The sequence below is a fragment of the Dipodomys merriami genome, unplaced genomic scaffold, assembly GCF_024711535.1.
Source record: "Dipodomys merriami isolate MVZ:Mamm:240054 unplaced genomic scaffold, mDipMer1.0.p SCAF_21, whole genome shotgun sequence".
In the NCBI taxonomy this organism is placed as follows: Eukaryota; Metazoa; Chordata; class Mammalia; order Rodentia; family Heteromyidae; genus Dipodomys; species Dipodomys merriami.
Window position 1 is genome coordinate 23,823,168 of NW_027203493.1, and position 18,442 is coordinate 23,841,609.

Here is an 18,442-nt window from a genome sequence, read left to right on the forward strand (position 1 = left end):
AGAAGAGATTATTCATTGCTTTTAGGATGATCATATTGATTCTGGAACTAAATCAAAACTATTTACACTTTTCAGCCTGCTATTTGAATTTTCATACGAAGCTAAACATTAGGATTTCCATTCAATTTGGAAATTTTTTATCTGGAGTTACACTTATTCTTTCTGGAAAATACTATGGGGCATAGCAAAACTAATTTTTTGATGTCAACTTTTTCAGATTGTCTGACACAGTGCAGCCCAGAATGATAATGGGGTATGACTCTCAATGTAATCACACTAGGATTTGCCTTGCATCTCCTATTTTGATAACCATATATGATCCAATAACTCACCAAAACCATCAAATTCCAAACACTGAGTGCTGCCTGTCATAGCAAACTAGATATTCTTAAAATTACTGCCACTATAATTTCAATAAAATGAAAGTGGCACAGTTTTTTACTTGAAGCTCTCAGATTTATTTTTGCACATTTTCTTCTCCCATTTCCCTAAACAATACTTTGCTCTTTAATAGGCTGTCTTTGGTCAGGACTCATAAGCAGGGATAATGGTGGGAGACAGAGCAATTGTTCCCAGTAACAAACATAAGCCATTGTTGCTTTTCATTTCCTCGGTACATTAAAAAAAATTAAATGTTTGCTAGTTATAGGAGTCACAAATACCGCAAAGCTATTTACATTGAGCATTAACTCTTAATCCCTAAGCAAAAATTAAAGTGAAATGCTCAATGTCCTTGACACTCGATTTGCTATTAAACCATATGAGGCACATTTGCAAGCTGTAGGAAAATGGGACAAAGTATGTATATCCTTTGCTTTCCCAATGTGACACAATATTAACATTCCAGTAAAAGAGCTTTTAAAGTCATTTAAATATACTACAAACTGATACTACAATGTGGTGCTAAGCCTTTAGTGATCCATTTCAAATTTGCTAAGTGTACAGAAAAACAAAACAAAAAAAAAGATCAAGGAATCCAAAGGACATTTTCCTAAATCACCCTGCCAAGTTTGCTTAAAAGATGAGCAGGGGACTGGGAAGGTGGCTAGTGGCAGAGTGCCTGCCTTGCATGCATGAGGCCCTGGGTTCAATTCCTCAGCACCATAGAAGTAGAAAAGGCAGGAAGTGGCACTGTGGCTCAAATGGTAGAGCATTAGCCTTGAGCTGAAGAGTTAAGGGACAGTGCCCAGGCCCAGAGTTCAGGCCCCATGACCAACAGAAAAAAAAAAGAAAAAAGGATGAGCAGGATGTAAAATAAGTCTACAAACATAACTAAAACTGAAGCTGGTTTCTAATTCCAAGTTGGGTATATAATATTTAGAGTTCTTGGATATTAAAACTAAATAGCAGCAGTTTTTTTAGAGGAAAGTAATATGAACATCTAGGATGTAGTTGAAAATGAATACTTGAAACCTATCTCATATAAAATGTCACGTAATATCTTCAAGAAATTAGCAGGAACATTGCTCTAAATATTTAGCATAACCTACTGACAGAAGAAAGTTTAGATGTGTTTATTTATGTAACAGGCATTCCTAAACTCTGGTCAAAGCCTGCTGTTCACTAACATTTGGCACTAGAACCTGACAAGTTTTCCTGGCTGACCTGGTGATTTTCAGCCATGTTGAAAATTGAAAATATTGATCTATTGTATACTGATAAGGAATCTGAAAAGAGAGGCAACATTAGAAAACAGCTAAGTTGGTTTTCAAATTTAGATTTTAAAAGGATTTCTATATTTTCCTGTATTAATTTCTGTCTCAATTATGACCAGTGAGAAATAAAACAAAAATTAAATATTTATTGACAGGTTGATTGCACATAGAATCATGAAACAAGGAACTAAGGATCCTAGATTCCTGGAAAATTTTGACCATTCTTCGCCTCCATCCTAATCTATCATTTCCAAACTTCGCTTCATGGTTTCCCTTATTTGTAATAACTAGTATATGTCTGAGACAAGCAGAAAAGGTCAGATAAGATGATGCTAATCAACATGAACCCCAAGATAAAAACGCTAGGTTTTGATATTCCATCATGTACGTTGCTATCTCCTCCGATGTTGAATTCTATTTCAGATACTTTTCATCAAACACTCTTGTTTATATTTATTTGAAATATTAGTTCTATACACACCTGTCATATGCATAGCTCTGTCCTGGATAATGTCATCTGATCTGGCTTTTCTCATTTTAAAGTTCATAAGAATATAATAAACATATTAGACAAAACAAGAAAATATTGATTTTATGAACTTAATTATGCATATGAAACAGCCAATCTTTATAGATTAAAGGAAATATTATTAGGATATATTTCTCCCTAAAGTCATATATAGATTCAACCTATATCAAAATTATAGCAAAGTGGTTATTTACTTATTTATTTATTTTGGGATGAACTAGAATTACCAAAGTGCTGTTCTAAGCAGAAAAAAAATCAATTACCAAAAAATATACTGTAGAAGTTATGCCTTATCTAAACTCATTTTTATTCAAAATATAGTTAAGTAGAGTTATTTCAGTATCTCCTGGTGTGGGAAAAAGTTATCGAACCTTCAAAAAAATCCAAATTCTGCACCATTCTACTTAGATTCTACTGAAAGAACTTATTCAAAATCTTAAAATTATAAAGTTCCTTCTATGTTTTGTGCATGAAACCAACCCAAGATTACTAAAATTGACTTGAATAATAAATCATTAAAAAATTAAAACATATATACTTCTAGGTCCTAGACAACTGGTTGCTTATTTCCAGAATGTTTCCTGTGCAAAATTACTTTTCAAAACTCTTCAGTCCATAGCATTTTGAAGAATGAGATCTATTTCTCTAGAATTTGAATATTGATATTCTTACCAGTTCCACTAAATTCTACTGCTTATAAGATATTCACTTTTTTTGAGTATTATTTGCATGGCCACTCTGACAAGCTATGCCCCATGAACACAGAATTGTCTCTGTACAATCACTTTGGCTTCTTGGAAAGTGACACTCCAAATACCAAAACTTTTAGATGAGGTTAGAGAGAAAGCCTTTATGATTGTGCTGACAGGTTTCTGACAGACTCAAATCAGGGCTTTTACCAAATTGAAAGATGCTTATAGGATTTACTGAAGTTAAAAGAGTTGTCACAGTTGAATGATATCAATAGTATAAGGAGAGAGGAACAAAAGAACAAAATACATTTGATTTTCCTCAGGTCCAATTCAGTTAGAAAAGTGGATCAAAATTGTTAAAGAACTTTAGATAATTGCACAAAACTTTTCATGGGGAACCTTATTTTAAGAAGTTTTAGAAAATTCTATCTATCTATCTATCTATCTATCTATCTATCTATCTATCTATCTATCTATCTATCTATCTATCTACCTACCTACCTATCTATGCCACCCTTTTTAAATTAGCACAATGTCTTTTTGCCCATTTGGAAATAGTTAAAATATAATGTATTAAATTCAAACCAAACTTCTGAGGGAGAGAATCCAGTCTCTCACTTTCTGGTGCCAAATGAACATTTTAGATACATATTTACTTGACCAGATCTCTATCCATGTTGCTTTGATAATTTCCTGCTTCTAAGAAGTTGCTCTTTCTGACTACTAATGTCCCTGTCTGCCCAAAGTTTTTCTGACTCTTTTTTTTTTATCTTGGAAGTTGTAGAAGATATTCTATTTCTACTGGACTTTGTTTCCTAACCCTTATGATTTGGATACCTGTTTCTCTACATATAGATTCAAGACAATTTTTGAGAAATTAATTCCTTTTCAACCCTTTGGAAGCCAGTAGAGGGTAGTGATGATTGGTTAACTTCTTTTCTGGTTTTCTTTACTCCTTTTAGATGCAACTTGATTTTCTTCAGGCATAAATTGTTTCAGCAGAAAATCTGAATTTTAGCCGGGCGCTGGTGGCTCACGCCTGTAATCCTAGCTACTCAGGAGGCTGAAATCTGAGGATCGCGGTTCAAAGCCAGTCCGGGCAGGAGAGACCGTGAGACTCCTATCTCCAATAAAACCACCAGAAAACCGGAAGTGGCGCTATAGCTCAAGTGGTAGAGCGCTCGCCTTGAGCTGAAGAGCTGAGGGACAGCGCCCAGGCCCAGAGTTCAAGCCCCACGACTGACAAAAAAAAAAAGAAAATCTGAATTTTGAATGCAAGACAGTCTTGGAATTTACTCAGAGTCATAATTGTCATTTGCTGTTTGTTAAATGTAGTCATGATAGATGTATGAACTTCCTTCCTCCATAATTTAGAAATTAATATTTCGGAACACTTATTGTGAGTGTAAAATATAAACGTTCAAGTTTCATCTTTCTTTTTGTTTTTCTTTTTTTAATTTCTTTTTGCTGGTCATGGGGCTTGAAATCTGGGCTTGGGAACTGTCCCTGAGCTCTTCCAGTTAAGGCAAATGCTCTACTACTTGAGCCACAGCTCCACTTCCGGTTTTCGAGTGATTAATTGGAGATGAGTCTCACAAACTTTCCTGCCCGGGCTGGCTTTGAACCATGATCCTCAGATCTCAGGCTCCTGAGTAGCTAGGATTATAAGCATGAGCCATGGGCACCCAAATTCATCTTTTTTCTTTATATTTCACTCTCTCTTTCTGAAGTTCAACAAGAAAAAGGTTACTTTACATTGTCCTATTTTCTTTAATTCTTTACAGTTTTGGGAATGAACCCAGGGCCTTGGGCATGCATCCATGCAAGTGTTCTACCACTTAAGCTAAGTCTAGTCTCTAGCCCATCTGTATTCCCTACTTTCATTTGAAGACTAAAAATTTCCCTTACTTTAGCATGGTTTCTCTGTAATGCAAAGTTTGTTTTGCAAAGTTTGTTTTATTGGGTTAATAACACTATAAAACTATATCCCATAGCTGTTTTTGTTTGCTTGTTCTTTAACGTCTTAACAACTTTCCCTGTTGTGGTTGTGGAATGCACACATTTCTGAACCTGTGCTTACCTATCTGTGTCTGTAACATCTAACGGCATAACTTTCCCAGGAATCTTGCTCTACTAGTTAATGGAGTACCAATATTCTTATCTAATCCTTTGTTTTCTCATATTTAAAATGACAATGCTAAAATATTACATAGTACATTCAAACAGAATGTTTTAGGTTGGGATGAACTAGAATTGCCAAAATGCTGTTCTAAGGTAGACTTACATGTTGAGAATCACAGATGGTAGTGTTCTGGGTTTCTTCCTTTGTTGACTCAACTGGAGATGTGTCATTGTTTCCAGGAATACTTTGTTGAGGCTTGAAAGAGAAGCAATTACAAATTAGAACACAGATCCATAGAGTTATTGGACAGATTGATATGATGTCAGCACTTTGCTCAAAGGAAAAAGAGAATAACACACAAATTTCTATCTAGCAGAGAGCCTTTTAAAATGAACCTAAAAAGTAAAATAATATTTGCTTAGACTTTACCAATGATTTATAATAGGATTTTCCCCATTAAAAATATGTGCTTCTAAAATACTAAAATATTATTTCAAGAATGATGGCCCCTTCAGTCACAGAAATATTGTGTTCACTTTTCATAAAATCCGAGTTTAACGGACACATAACAGGTGCATGTCTTATTTTCTCAATAAGAAAGAAAACATTCTGTAACTTCTTAGAAGTTTTGGAGAGGAACATATTCATGCCACTTACCCACTACAAGCTAAATCCTGTTTTACAGATCTTGGAATCCTAAATACTATTCTAGAATCTCTTCAGGAGCATTGTTGTTGTTGTTGTTGCTGATACTGCTTACGTTTCCTGGTTCTAATGAGAGGAGAGTATTCCAAGACCTACCTGTGCAATTGTCATGATAACTAGGTCTAAAACTTTACCTGGACATAAGTATGCATTTCTTGGGCAGAGCTGATTTAGATATAGTATTACATTCATCCATCTAAGAAGGGACTTTTATAAGACAGGCAAAAAGTAAATTAACTGAAAGCTTCTGCCTGAGTCTGACAGTCTGATAACAGTAGATTGATGACATTTCCAAGCACGGGGGACCAAGAAGACTAAGATGAAAGATGTGACCAGTGTATTCAAATTTCACTTTTCAATTTTTTTCTTAACCAAATAGCACTCATCTTATTTCCTAAGCAGTGGTATGTTTTCATAGAAAAAAATCCCTATAATGAAAATATGGAACTATATATATATATAATATGTATTATACACATATTAGAGAGTGTGTGAGTGAAATGTGCAGCATATTTGCAAAACAGAGCAGAGTTGTAGCTCAAGGGGAGAGTGCTTGGTTAGTACAGGAACTAGGAACCACATGCCAACCTCAGTACTGCAAAAGACAAGAAAAGAATAGAAAATGATGAGGAAATGATGAAGAAATGATTTTACGAAAATGGCAAAGGACATACCTAGCAAGATCGATAGAAAGCCCATGGATTGGGAGAAGATCTTCACTAGACATACAATGGACAAGGGTCTCATATCTAAAATATAGCTGGAACTCCAAAATTTAAATCCCCCATCAACAAATCTCAAAGAAACAACTGCCCAATAAATAAGTGGACTTAAGACTTATAGAGAAAATTCTCTGAATGAGAAAGAAGGATGGCCAATAGAAGAAATGCTCAACCTCCCTAGCCATAAAAGAAATGCATATCAAAACAACACTGAGATAGCACCTCTTCCCAGTTAGAATGGCTATAATCAAGAACTCTTGGTGGGGATGTGGCCAGACGGGAATCCTACTGCATTGTCGGTGGTAGTATAATCTTGTTCAACCACTTTGGAAACTAGTATGGAGGGTCCTCAAAAGACTCCACATAAAGCTCCCTTATGACCCAGCAATCCCACTTTTGGGCATTTACCCGAATGATCACAAACAAGCTACCAGAACAACTATGTTTATTGCAGCATTATTTACCATAGCTAAGATACGGAAGCAACCCAGATGCCCCAGTAGAGGAATGGATCAAGAAAATGTGGTATATATACACAATGGAATTCTATGCCTCCATCAGAAAGAATGACATTGCCCCATTTATTAGGAAATGAAAAGAATTGGAATAAATTATAGTAAGTGAAGTAAGCCAGGCCCAAGAAAACAAAGGTCCCATGGTTTCCCTTATTTACAAGAACTAGTATATGTCTGAGACAAGCAGGAAAGGTCAGATAAGTTGATGTTAGGCGAAATGAACCCCAAGATAAGGACTCAAATGGATTTTCTTTCTTGGGATTGTTTCTTACATATTTATAAGATGATTTCTTCGTTGCTTTGTATGTCCCTCCTCTACAGTATAACCCCTGTTTTCACTGTATTTGATGTTGGTATAATTTGTGGAGGGGAAGGCAAAAAAACAAATTGTTTAAATAGGGATACAGGTGGACCCATTGCAACAATGAGATGTACAAGACGTTATGTCACAACTATGTTTATTGCAGCATTATTTACCATAGCTAAGATGTGGAGCCAATCCAGATGCCCCTCAGTAGATAAATGGACTAAGAAAATGTGATATATATACACAATGGAATTCTATGTCTCCATCAGACAGAACAACATTGCCCCATTTGTTATGAAATTGAAAGACTTGGAAAAAATTATACTAAGTGAAGTAAGCCAGGCCCAAGAAAACTTAGGTCCCATGGTATCCCTTATTTGCAATAACTAATATATGTCTGAGACAAGCAGAAATGGTCAGACAAGTTGAGGTTAGGCAAAATGAACCCCAAGATAAGGAATCAATTTGTTTTTCTTTCTTGCTATTGTTTTTAACATATGGATAAGATGATTTCTTTGTTGCTTTGTATGTCTCTGCCCCACAGTATAACCCCTGTTTTCACTGTATTTGATGTTGGTATAATTTATGCAGGGGAAGGTAAAAAATAAATTATTGTTTAAATAGGTATACAGTTGAACCCATTGCAACAATGAGATGTACAAGTCGTTATGTCGAAAAACGAACTTTACAACTTTGGCAGAGGAGAGGGAGTGAGGGGGAGGAGATGGTAGATGGTGGGGGTGGGGGAGGGACATAGGAGGGCAGGGATGGTAAGGGAAACAAAGGAGGAGGCAACAATGCTTGATAAGAAATGTACTCTTTACCTTTTTCATGTAATTGTAACCTCTCTGTATGGTATTTTCACAATAAAAAAACTTATTAATAAAAAAAATAGAAAATGATCAGGGAAACATTAAAAAAGGTTGGGCTGAGGTATCAATACAAATTACTTAAAAAGATATTGGACATGAATCATTCATAGAAAGCAAAGTTAGAATTGTGACATTTGAAGCACTTGTGGAAATAGAGAAGCAAGAAATGGAGGAGTGTAAGTAGAATGACTGTAAATTCTCAGTGCAGTATTTTTTGGTTGCTTTTTTGATTTATAGGCTGTTTTTTATTGCAAAGGTGGTGTACAGAGGGGTTACAGTTACCTAAGTAAGGTAATTAGTACATTTCAAACAGTGTTACTCCTTCTCTTGTTTTCTCCCTCTTTCCTTCCCTCCTCCCAAAAAGTCCCTTCCCCCTTAGTAGTAAAGTTCATTTCACTTTTAAAACACTTAGGACTCCTAAGCAGATAGTATTCCATAGTGGTGTGAAAAAGAAAATTTTTGTTAACCACAATCAAAATAGCTATTTATTCTCAATGAAATCAAGTGATTATCTACCACCTGTCTTCCCATTGCCTCTTATTTACAGACACTTTGAAGAGTCAGGTTTGAAAGAATCAAGGGGATAAAAGCTAGTTCAGAAGAAGATTCTTCCCTGACATTCACATTAAGGACCGCATCTGCATAAACATAAATACATTAAATCACACCAGTGAGAAATAAAAACAAAAAACAAGAAAACAATTTTAGTGTTCCTTGTTTCTGAGGAACGATCAGATAGCTGAATAAATAGTCCTAGCTTTGCCTTGGAAATCTCTTTACAATAGCTCTTAAGAGGTGGGAAAATACATTGTAGCAATAACTGTGTTTATTTCTATATTTGTTCTTTTAGTTTGGCAATGTTCCCTTGAAGGAGTGTCACGAATAGTCACAAACCACTTATTCCATATGTAAAAAAACTAATACAAAAATTCTGATGTCCATTTATGCTTTGTATATATCATTTTCAGATATAAAATGACTGGTTTTGGACAAATCTGTGTTTCCTATTTAATGAGTTGTACAGTTTAGAATTTGGGATTATATAGATAATTTTCCAATGAGAATTAATCTTCTTGACACTAGGAATGTATGATCTATGTAACTGGCTAGGAGCTCCCAAACGAAGGATAAGTTTTATTATTTATTAACTGTATCTTTCAAAACAAGCACATATTCTTCTGCCAGCCACTATTTATTTATTATTTCTTTTGTTGATTTATCATAAATTTTTACTGTAAAAAGAAAAGAAGGATAGTAAGTAAATGTTGGTGGAAAGGTATGGATATATGCAAAACTGGAGAAATATTTCCAAAATGGGAAAATTTCAATTACTTTTGGCAGCAATACCACTCAACAAATGTTTATTGTGAGTATACATTGCAGTTGCATTATTTTTAGAACTGAGATCAGACATTAAAACAAATTTTTGATCCTAAAGAACTATTGCTCTTCAAGAATTCTCATTTTCTGTAACTTGTTAATGATTGCTGGCTTTTCTCTGAAGGATTATTTTTCTGTCATATTGGGAGCATCCCATATATTTGAGGGGATATAAATGATTTAAACTAGACATGATCATATTATCCGACTTCACTTATAGTTCCAGTCTTGGAATTATTCTTTAATGGAGGAGAGATACTAAGGTATGAGTTTTACCACACAAGTGAAATACCTCTTGATTCACATCAACAATCCCTCTTAACCCTTATTTTTTGGTTTCAATTATTTTAATAGGTTCTAGTGTTTGCTTTTTCTCCAAGGCTATACTGAAATTCAATCTTCATATTTATGCCTACACTCTGGTATTTTGCTCTCTTACTGTCCTACCAACTAATACCATTCATTATAATATAGCTATAAATTCATAGTTAATAAGTATAAAATTGTAGCCGGAAATTCCAGGACAATGTAAGAAATCAATCTCATAAGCTGTGATTGACAACACAGAGTAAGTAGAGACATAGATGATGGTTCTGAATAACAACTTGAAAAACAAAACTCAGCTAACAGTGGTAAAAAGTAATTAATGGGGGCTGGGAAGGTAGCTCAGTGGTAGAACGCTTTCCTGGCGTGTGTGAGGCCCTGAGTTCAATTCCTCAGCACCATATAAGCAAAAAGAAAAAACCTGGAATTGGCTCTGTGGCTCAAGTGGTAGAGCAACTAGCCTTGAGCTGAAGAGCTGAGGGACAGCACCCAGGCCCAGAGTTCAGGCCCCAAGACCAGACCCCCCCAAAAAAAAGTAATTAATGAAGAAAATTTTATTTTAGCATGTTCAACATATTTCTAAAATATCACTATGTATCTAACTAATATATTTTATGTTAGCTTAATTTCATTTTTTTCATGCAATATTCTAGGTTTATAATGATTTTCAATGGCTTGGGGGGGTAGAGAAAAGGGACATATCCAGAGTAAAAATTGCTATTGACTATAAATATATCTATGAACTAGAATTGATTCTTGTGGCCTTTTGCTTATTTTGAGTAGAATAAAAAAGATATTCCATCAACAACCAAGGTAGTAAAGAAGGAAAAAGTATAGGAAAAGAATGAGAATACAAGTTCTTCCTCCAAAAATTGACCAAGGGTTCTCTGTTTTTTATACTCAATAAATGAGGCACCTGATTTTTCACTTGTTATACAAAATGTTGTTATTTTACTTATCTTTTGCATTAAAAGAATATAAACTAATTTTTTAACAATGAAAAGAAATGAAGTATTACTGCCCCAATGCAATATATATTAGTTTTCTTTTACTACAAAACACAGTATTTAATTAAAGATTTTTCTGTTTTTTAAATCTAATAAATGTAATCCTTAATGCAGTCTCTTGTTGTCAGTGACTTTTGAAAAAAATGAATTAATGGTTCTAATGAAGAAAAACCAGAGTGGAAACTAACTTTTAGAAGAGAATGTATTATAGAGTCAAAAATTATAGATTATAATCCCATCTTAAGTGTTAAATAAAATAGAACATCAAAGACTGTATTTATTTTTGCAGTAACTGTTTTCTGCTGCTCTGTCAAATGATTTAAAAAACCTGTCTGTTTTTCTTTGTTGTCATTTGTTCTGTGAAAAAGAGAAGTGAAGTTTAAAACAGTACTAAGTATCATTTCAACAATGATTGTTTGAAAAATAGTAGTTTACAAGTCAACTATAAACTAAAATATTCAAGTAAAATAAGGGTGGTATAGACCACAGAAAGATTGACTATTGTAATAGGCTAAAGGGTAGATTTTGGTGCCCTTCCAAAGATAATTCAATTTCTAATAGCAAAAAAAGGAGTATTATTATATAAATAATGCAACTTGGGATGAGAAAATTACCCATGCATTAGGTTTGTTGCCTTCAAACTCCCATCTATTTCATACAGTTCTGGAGACTAGAAGTTTTAGATCAAATACCGATGGGGTTGATTTTTATCGAAGGTAATTATTTTAACTTTAGATGCCCATATTAGCACTCTTTGGGTTCTGTTCTTCTCTCTCTCTCCTCTCTCTCTCCTCTCTCTCTCTCTCTCTCTCTCTCTCTCTCTCTCTCTCTCTCTCTCTCTCTCTCTCTCTCTCTCGCTCGCTCGCTCTGTGTGTGTGTGTGTGTGTGTGTGTGTGTGTGTGTGTGTGTGATGGGGCTTGAACTCTGGGCCTGGTCACTGTCCCTCAGTTCTTCAGCTTAAGGTGAGCACTCTGCCATTTAAACCATAGCACTTTACCATAGTGGTTAATTAGAGATAAGAGACTCATGGATATGCCTAATCAGGCTTGCTTTCAACCATGATCCTCAGATCTCAGGTTCATGATGTAGCTAAGATTACAGGCATGAGCCACCAGAACTCGGCTTGGTTTCTATTCTTATAATAACCTAGTAAATTATGCCCCACCTTGGTATGTTCATTTACCATTTAGCCTATTACTTCCATAAAGTGCCTATGTCCAAAATTAGACTCTTTAGCACTTCCTATTGATGGTTTCACATATGAAAATATATAAATCAATCCATCCCATCTGGATGATCCCTGTATGCACTACATATCATCATGGTAACCCTATAATGCAGATATATAAAGTAACACACAAGTAAAAGCAATGTGGATATTGAGGCAGAGATAGGAGTAAGCTTCCATATGCCCCGGGTGACAGAACAGCACCAGAATCTAGGAGATATACTTCTGTTGTATTCAGATATCAAGACCCAGGTAAACAGGAGGCTCAGTGATGCAAGATCATCTGGTGAACTCTAAATATGTATATATATATATATATATATATATATATATATGGATATATATGGATATATATATGGATATATATATTTGAAGATACATATACATATATGTATAGATAGATCGATTTTCAAAGCTGAATTAAGGCTCTTCTTTTTATGTGTTCCTCATTTTATTAAACTCACTCTTTTTTGCTTGAACAGAAGACAGAAAATATGTATATTTTATGATTTTATTGTTGGTTATACGAACAAGGAATGGGCAGGAAACATATTTGTTTTTGATCATCTTTATAATCTGTCCCTCTGGTTGCTCCTGGGCACTAAAAAATACAAAGAACTAAGTTTCTGACTTGATTATTAACAAAAGTTAGTTTGGGATTTTACTGAAATTTCCCTTTTATCTACTGTGATCAGAAACTTTTGTAAATAATGAGATTAGAAAAATATCCAAATTATCAAAACTAAGTATATTGATCTGAATACCTTATTGAAAACTCTGTGAACAAGTGTTTGTGTCATGTCTGTCCTTTTGCTCTACTTACTCTTCCTATTCCAGTTTACTTACTTCCAAGACAATAATAAATTTTACTTATGCTTTAGGGCCAACTTCAATCATCCTTTCTTTTTTAAAATTTAATTTTATTGTCAATGTGATGTACAGAGTGATTACACTTCATAAGTAAAGTACTGAGTATATTTCTTGCTGAACTTGTTACCCCCTCCTGCATTTTTTCCCAATTTACCTTCCCCAACCCCACCCCAGTAGTACAATTCATTTCCAACATGCCATCTTGTAAGTTTTGCTGTTGCATTGGTTCTCCCTTTGTCCTGTGTCTCACCATTTTGTTGTTCCCCTTCCCTTCCCTAATTCAGATAAATGTGTATAAAATACCCAGAGCACCAAAATCAAATACAGTGAAAACAAGGGATAAACCATAAGGGGAAAAATACAAATGAAAAACAAAATCTCATAATACATGAAAAACAAAAATGACAAAGGAAATCCTCTAGTTTCTATGTCTTGGAATTTATTTTTCTTAGCATCATCTTATACGGTCATATGTATATAGATAGCTATGGAGCTATTCTGCTCATCTGCTAGGACTATCCCAAACATTTACATTATTACAAATGAGCGAAACCATGGAATCTATGTTTCTATGTCTGGACTACTTCACTTAATATGCTTTTTTTCCAAGTCTTTCTATTTTCTTACCAATGGGGCAGTGCCATTCTTTCTGATGGAAGCATAGAATTCCATTGTATGTTTCTTGACCCATTCATCTATTGAGGGGCATCTGGGTTGGTTCCATATCTTAACTATGGTAAATAATGCTGCAATGAACATGGATGTGGCAGTAGCTTTAGTATGATTGTGTTTGTGGTCATTTGGGTAAATGCACAGAAGTGGGATTCCTGGATCATAGGTAAGCTCTATGTTTAGTCCACACTGCTTTCCAGCGTAATTGAACAAGTTTACATTCCCACCAACAGTGTTGTAGCTTTCCCTTTTGGCCACATCCCTTCCAGCATCTGTTGTTATTAGATTTCTTGATAATGGCCATTCTAACTGGGATGAGGTGGAATCTCAGTGTTTTGATTTGAATTTCTTTTATGGCTAGAGATGTTGAACATTTTCTCATATGTCTATTGGCCATTAGTATTTCCTCTTCAGAGAAGTCTCTCTTAAGACTTTAGCCCACTTATTAATGGGCAGTTGTTTCCTTGATCATTTGTTTTTATTTAATTATTTGAGTTCCAAGTATATCTTAGATATAAGTACCTTGTGTTTTGTATGGCTAGTGAAAATTTTCTCCTAACCTGTGGGCTTTCTATTTTATATAATGCTGGAGGAATATCAATACCAAACCTCAAACTCTATTACAAAGACATAGTAATCAAAACAGCTTGGTACTAGCACCAAGAGAACTGAAGACCCAGAAATGAATCCACAGACCACAGACTATGGCCACATAATGTTCAATAAGGGAGCCAAAAAAATAAGATCAAAGAAATACAGTCTCATTAACAAATGGTGATGGCAAAATTGGTTAAACACCTGTAGAAAACTAAAATTAGATCCATATATATCACCTTGCACCAGAATCAATTCCAAATATATCAAATACCTCAAGGTAAAAGCAGACACCCTGAAAACTTTACAAGAAGGAATAGGAAAAACACCTGGGCTCCTTGGCACAGGCCAAAATTTTCATAATAAAGACACAGAAATTAACAAATCAAAGAAAAGTTTGATAACTGGGATTGTATTCCATATGGCAAAGGACATAGCTAGTAACATCCTTTCTTCCATAATTAGTTACAGAAGGTATTGGTGTGGCTCTAAGGGCAGAGAAGAAGGATTCATTATTTAATATTTCTATGGGTACTGCAAGAGTAAAATATGAATCAAGTTCATAATTTGCTTTGTCAAAGAATACTAAATTATGAAGAAAATCACAGGAAGCTTAGCTCATGATTAAGTCATTTCTCCATAGTCATAATGATGCTACAAAATTTTATGTAATACTGGCATACTCACTTTCTACTATTAGTATAAAAATTAGAACAATATACATTTTTAAATAAAATTATATATATATACACAGTGTAATGCTTTCTGTAAAAATTATATAAAGATGTGTAACACCAAGGGAAAACAATGGAAAATTTTCCCCTGTTGTATAAGATTACTTAATATTTTAATATCTTTTGAAATACTTCAATGGTTTAAAGAGATTGATAAATTATTCTAAAAGTAAGAAAAAATATGAAATATTTAGTGATAATGAATGATTTAATGAAATAAATTTTAAGTTTTCTGGAAGATAAATTGAAGGTAGAAACTCAATACTAGTACACTATAAAATGACATACTGGCACTTTGAGAGGAGAACAAAGAAAAGGAAGGATTTAGTCTTTAGATAACAAAAAATAGAGAAACAGAAGAGTATGAACTAGGGAATTGAAAATAAAAAATGAACACACTAACACATGGAGAGGAATATGTTGTAATAGTGATGTGCTGACTGAGGAGTGTAGACTTTATTATGGAGACAATGAGTGAAGTTGATGGTACCTAATGCTAATTTCTATTATCTCAATTATTGTCCATTTAACTAACTTATGCACCAACAACATTTAATTAAAGTTTTACATAAAGTAGAAATTACAGCTATCAAGACAAAAAGTGGGCTTTTTGTATTTTTAAAACGGCATTAGCAAATAATGTAATGTTTATAATAAATGATTAAATATAATCAATGCAAATAGTATTATACATAGCTTAAGATATTTCTTCTAAATTAATCATGAAAAATGCAACACTCATGCTTCCAAAGTATTTTGAAGATGAAAATTGCTGTAGAAAATTGACTTGATAATTAATTTTTAATAAGTTTATATAAATGCTACATTATGGGCATTCCCTTGATAACATTAACAGGATTTATTTATCAATAATTTATTTTTAAACTACTTATTTCTGAGGGATATCAGTATTTTCATTGTTTATTTACAGCAGGATTACCAATTATTTTTCCCATTGATATGTTAGGGTAGATATTACAGCTTCTCATGTACCAGACAAATATACTAGACTTATAATTAAAAGCATCAATATCTGAAAATAATTCAGAAAGCTAATTTATCTTATGTTTCTTGGTATGCTTGCCATATATGAAAATTGAGGAAATTCATGGTCACATTTGATTAAAATCTACAAAAACAATTTGGAGAAGCATTTGAGCTTTGAAATAAAATTTGAAATAAACTAATTAAGACTAAAACCGTTTTATTTTCCTTATAGGGGAAAGTAAGAGATAATAATAGTTGTAAGCCGGACAACAGTGGCTCATGCCTATAATCCCAGCTACTCAGGAGGGTGAGATTTGAGGGTCATGGTTCAAAGCCATCCTGGGCAGGAAAGTCTGTGAGACTTTTATTTCCAATAAACCACCAGAAAACTGGAAGTGTAGCTGTGGCTCAAGTGGTAGAGTGCTTGCTTTGAGCTGAAGAGCTGAAGGACAGTGCCCAGGCCCAGAGTTCAATCTCCACAACTAGCAAATAAAACAACAACAGCATTGCAACAATGAAATGTACAAGTCGTTATGTCGAAAAACGAACTGTACAACTTTGGTGGGGGGGGGGCAGGATCCGGTGGGGAGAGATGGGGGGAGTATGGGAAGGGATGGGAAGGGGAAACAAAGAGGAGGCAACAATGCTTGATGAGAAATGTACTCATTATCTTGCCCATGTAATTGTAACCCCTCTTGTATGGTATTCTCACAATAAAAAATAAATAAATTAAAAAAATAAATAAAATAAAAATAAAACAACAGCAGCAACAACAATAATAATTGCTTTTTATACCGCCTTTAACATTTGACTGAGAAAAAATAAGTATAAACCAATCCTGTCACCGCTTAAAAAAACGAGTAAATTGGAATTCAGATTTTTGGAATTTCCTAAATTTAATAAAGCAAGTTAATTGTAGGGTACATTTAGGCATGTCCGACTTAATACCAATCAATATCAATGCTACATATCTGTAAAAATGCTTTTTCTTATTAATTTACACTCCTACAAATGTGTCCAAGATTGGCAAATAGCAGGGTCAAACACTGTATTTTTAGCTTTTATACGACCATCCATACTGATTTCCACAATGAGTCTATCGGTTTACATTCTCACCAAAAATGTATGAGGGTTCTTTCTTCCTTTCCCTCACACAATTTGTTGTTTTCTTTGTTAATAATCGCTAATCTGAGGACATGGGATGGAATCTCAGAGTTTGGATTTGCATTTCCTGTATGCTTTCTTCAAGTGTTTACTAGCCATTTACAAGTCAGAGAACATGTGATTCATCTGCTCATTTGTTCATTACATAATTCTTTTGATGCTCATTTATTGAGCTCTTTCAGTATCTACTTATTAATCAAATTTGCTGTGAATACTGATAAATAGCTGACAAAGAATCCTAGTCTGTGGGGTTTTTCTTGATTTTTGTAGTTGCTTCTTTGGATGTTTCAAAGCTTTTTAATTTGATGCTGTCTCATTTGTCAATTCTTGTTATTTCCGTGGAAACTTGAGTCTTAACTGAAACATATTGCCAAAAATAACGTTAGTGTTTAAAAAACGAAACAAAACAAAATCAAATATATGGGATTGCAACGTAATTTCCCCAAAGTAATGGTTACGATGTTTCTGTTATTTTTTATTATATCATCTTAAGGTTATTCTGGAACTATTTTCATTTTATAAATTATGATATTAGTCTAGAAAGAAATAATAGGCTTTTTAAAGGGCTTAGTATCTTGATCATGTTTTTGCTTTAGGGTACAGTTGTTATTTTAAAAAATCTATAAATTCTCTTAAGGTATTATGAGGTTTTCAATGAAATTATACAAAAAAACATTCTGGAATTTGATGCTTTGAAGTCATTTATAAGAAGGTAAATAATGTGATGCTAGAACAAAGCAACACACATTCTGCTCACATTACCACTTCAGAAAGTGGCTCCAAGAAAATTACTTCTGAGAAACTTTAAGCTTGGTAACTTAATGAATAATTATTCCTTCAACAAACGATTATCCATTACCTACTGTGTTGGTAGAAGTGTTGTAATAAATGACTTGAGAGCAAAGAATCAAAGACGAGAGGAAAATACTTTATATTCTTGTTGGATCACAGAGAGTTGTGTAAGTTTGATGCTAATTAATTTAAAATGAGATTCATGCATTAAGTACACTATATATTTATTATGCATTTGTAGGCAAAATATTTTAAATATAATTTACAATTTTATTTTAGTGAAAGCAATGTATCACTTCCCTATGTCACATTTTGTGAACATTTATGTTTACTCATAAAATACCGAAGAAGAATTCAGTGTGATATGAACCTATTTGATGGATGGATGACAATAATAAAATTTCCAAAATCAATAGAATGTGCACCACTCAGATTAAACCCTAATGTAGAGTACAGATGTTGGTGAGAACATGGTTTCATCAGTTATCACAGCTGCACCACACTGATGTGCAATGTTCACTGTTAGGGATCTGTGCATTGGTGATGGCGGAAAGAAGTATAGGAACTCTGT

General features: G+C 33.9%; 1 protein-coding gene across 2 annotated transcripts in view; it reads right to left on the bottom strand.

Annotated features, from left to right (window-relative positions):
• The window catches only part of Luzp2 (leucine zipper protein 2), a 360,889-nt gene that overhangs the window by 18,006 nt on the left and 324,441 nt on the right, over positions 1–18,442 (bottom strand). For both annotated transcript variants that reach the window (XM_070032711.1, XM_070032712.1), the window contains exon 10: positions 5,161–5,253. In XM_070032711.1, the coding sequence (XP_069888812.1) occupies positions 5,161–5,253 (93 nt within the window). The remainder of the gene's footprint in view (positions 1–5,160; positions 5,254–18,442) is intronic.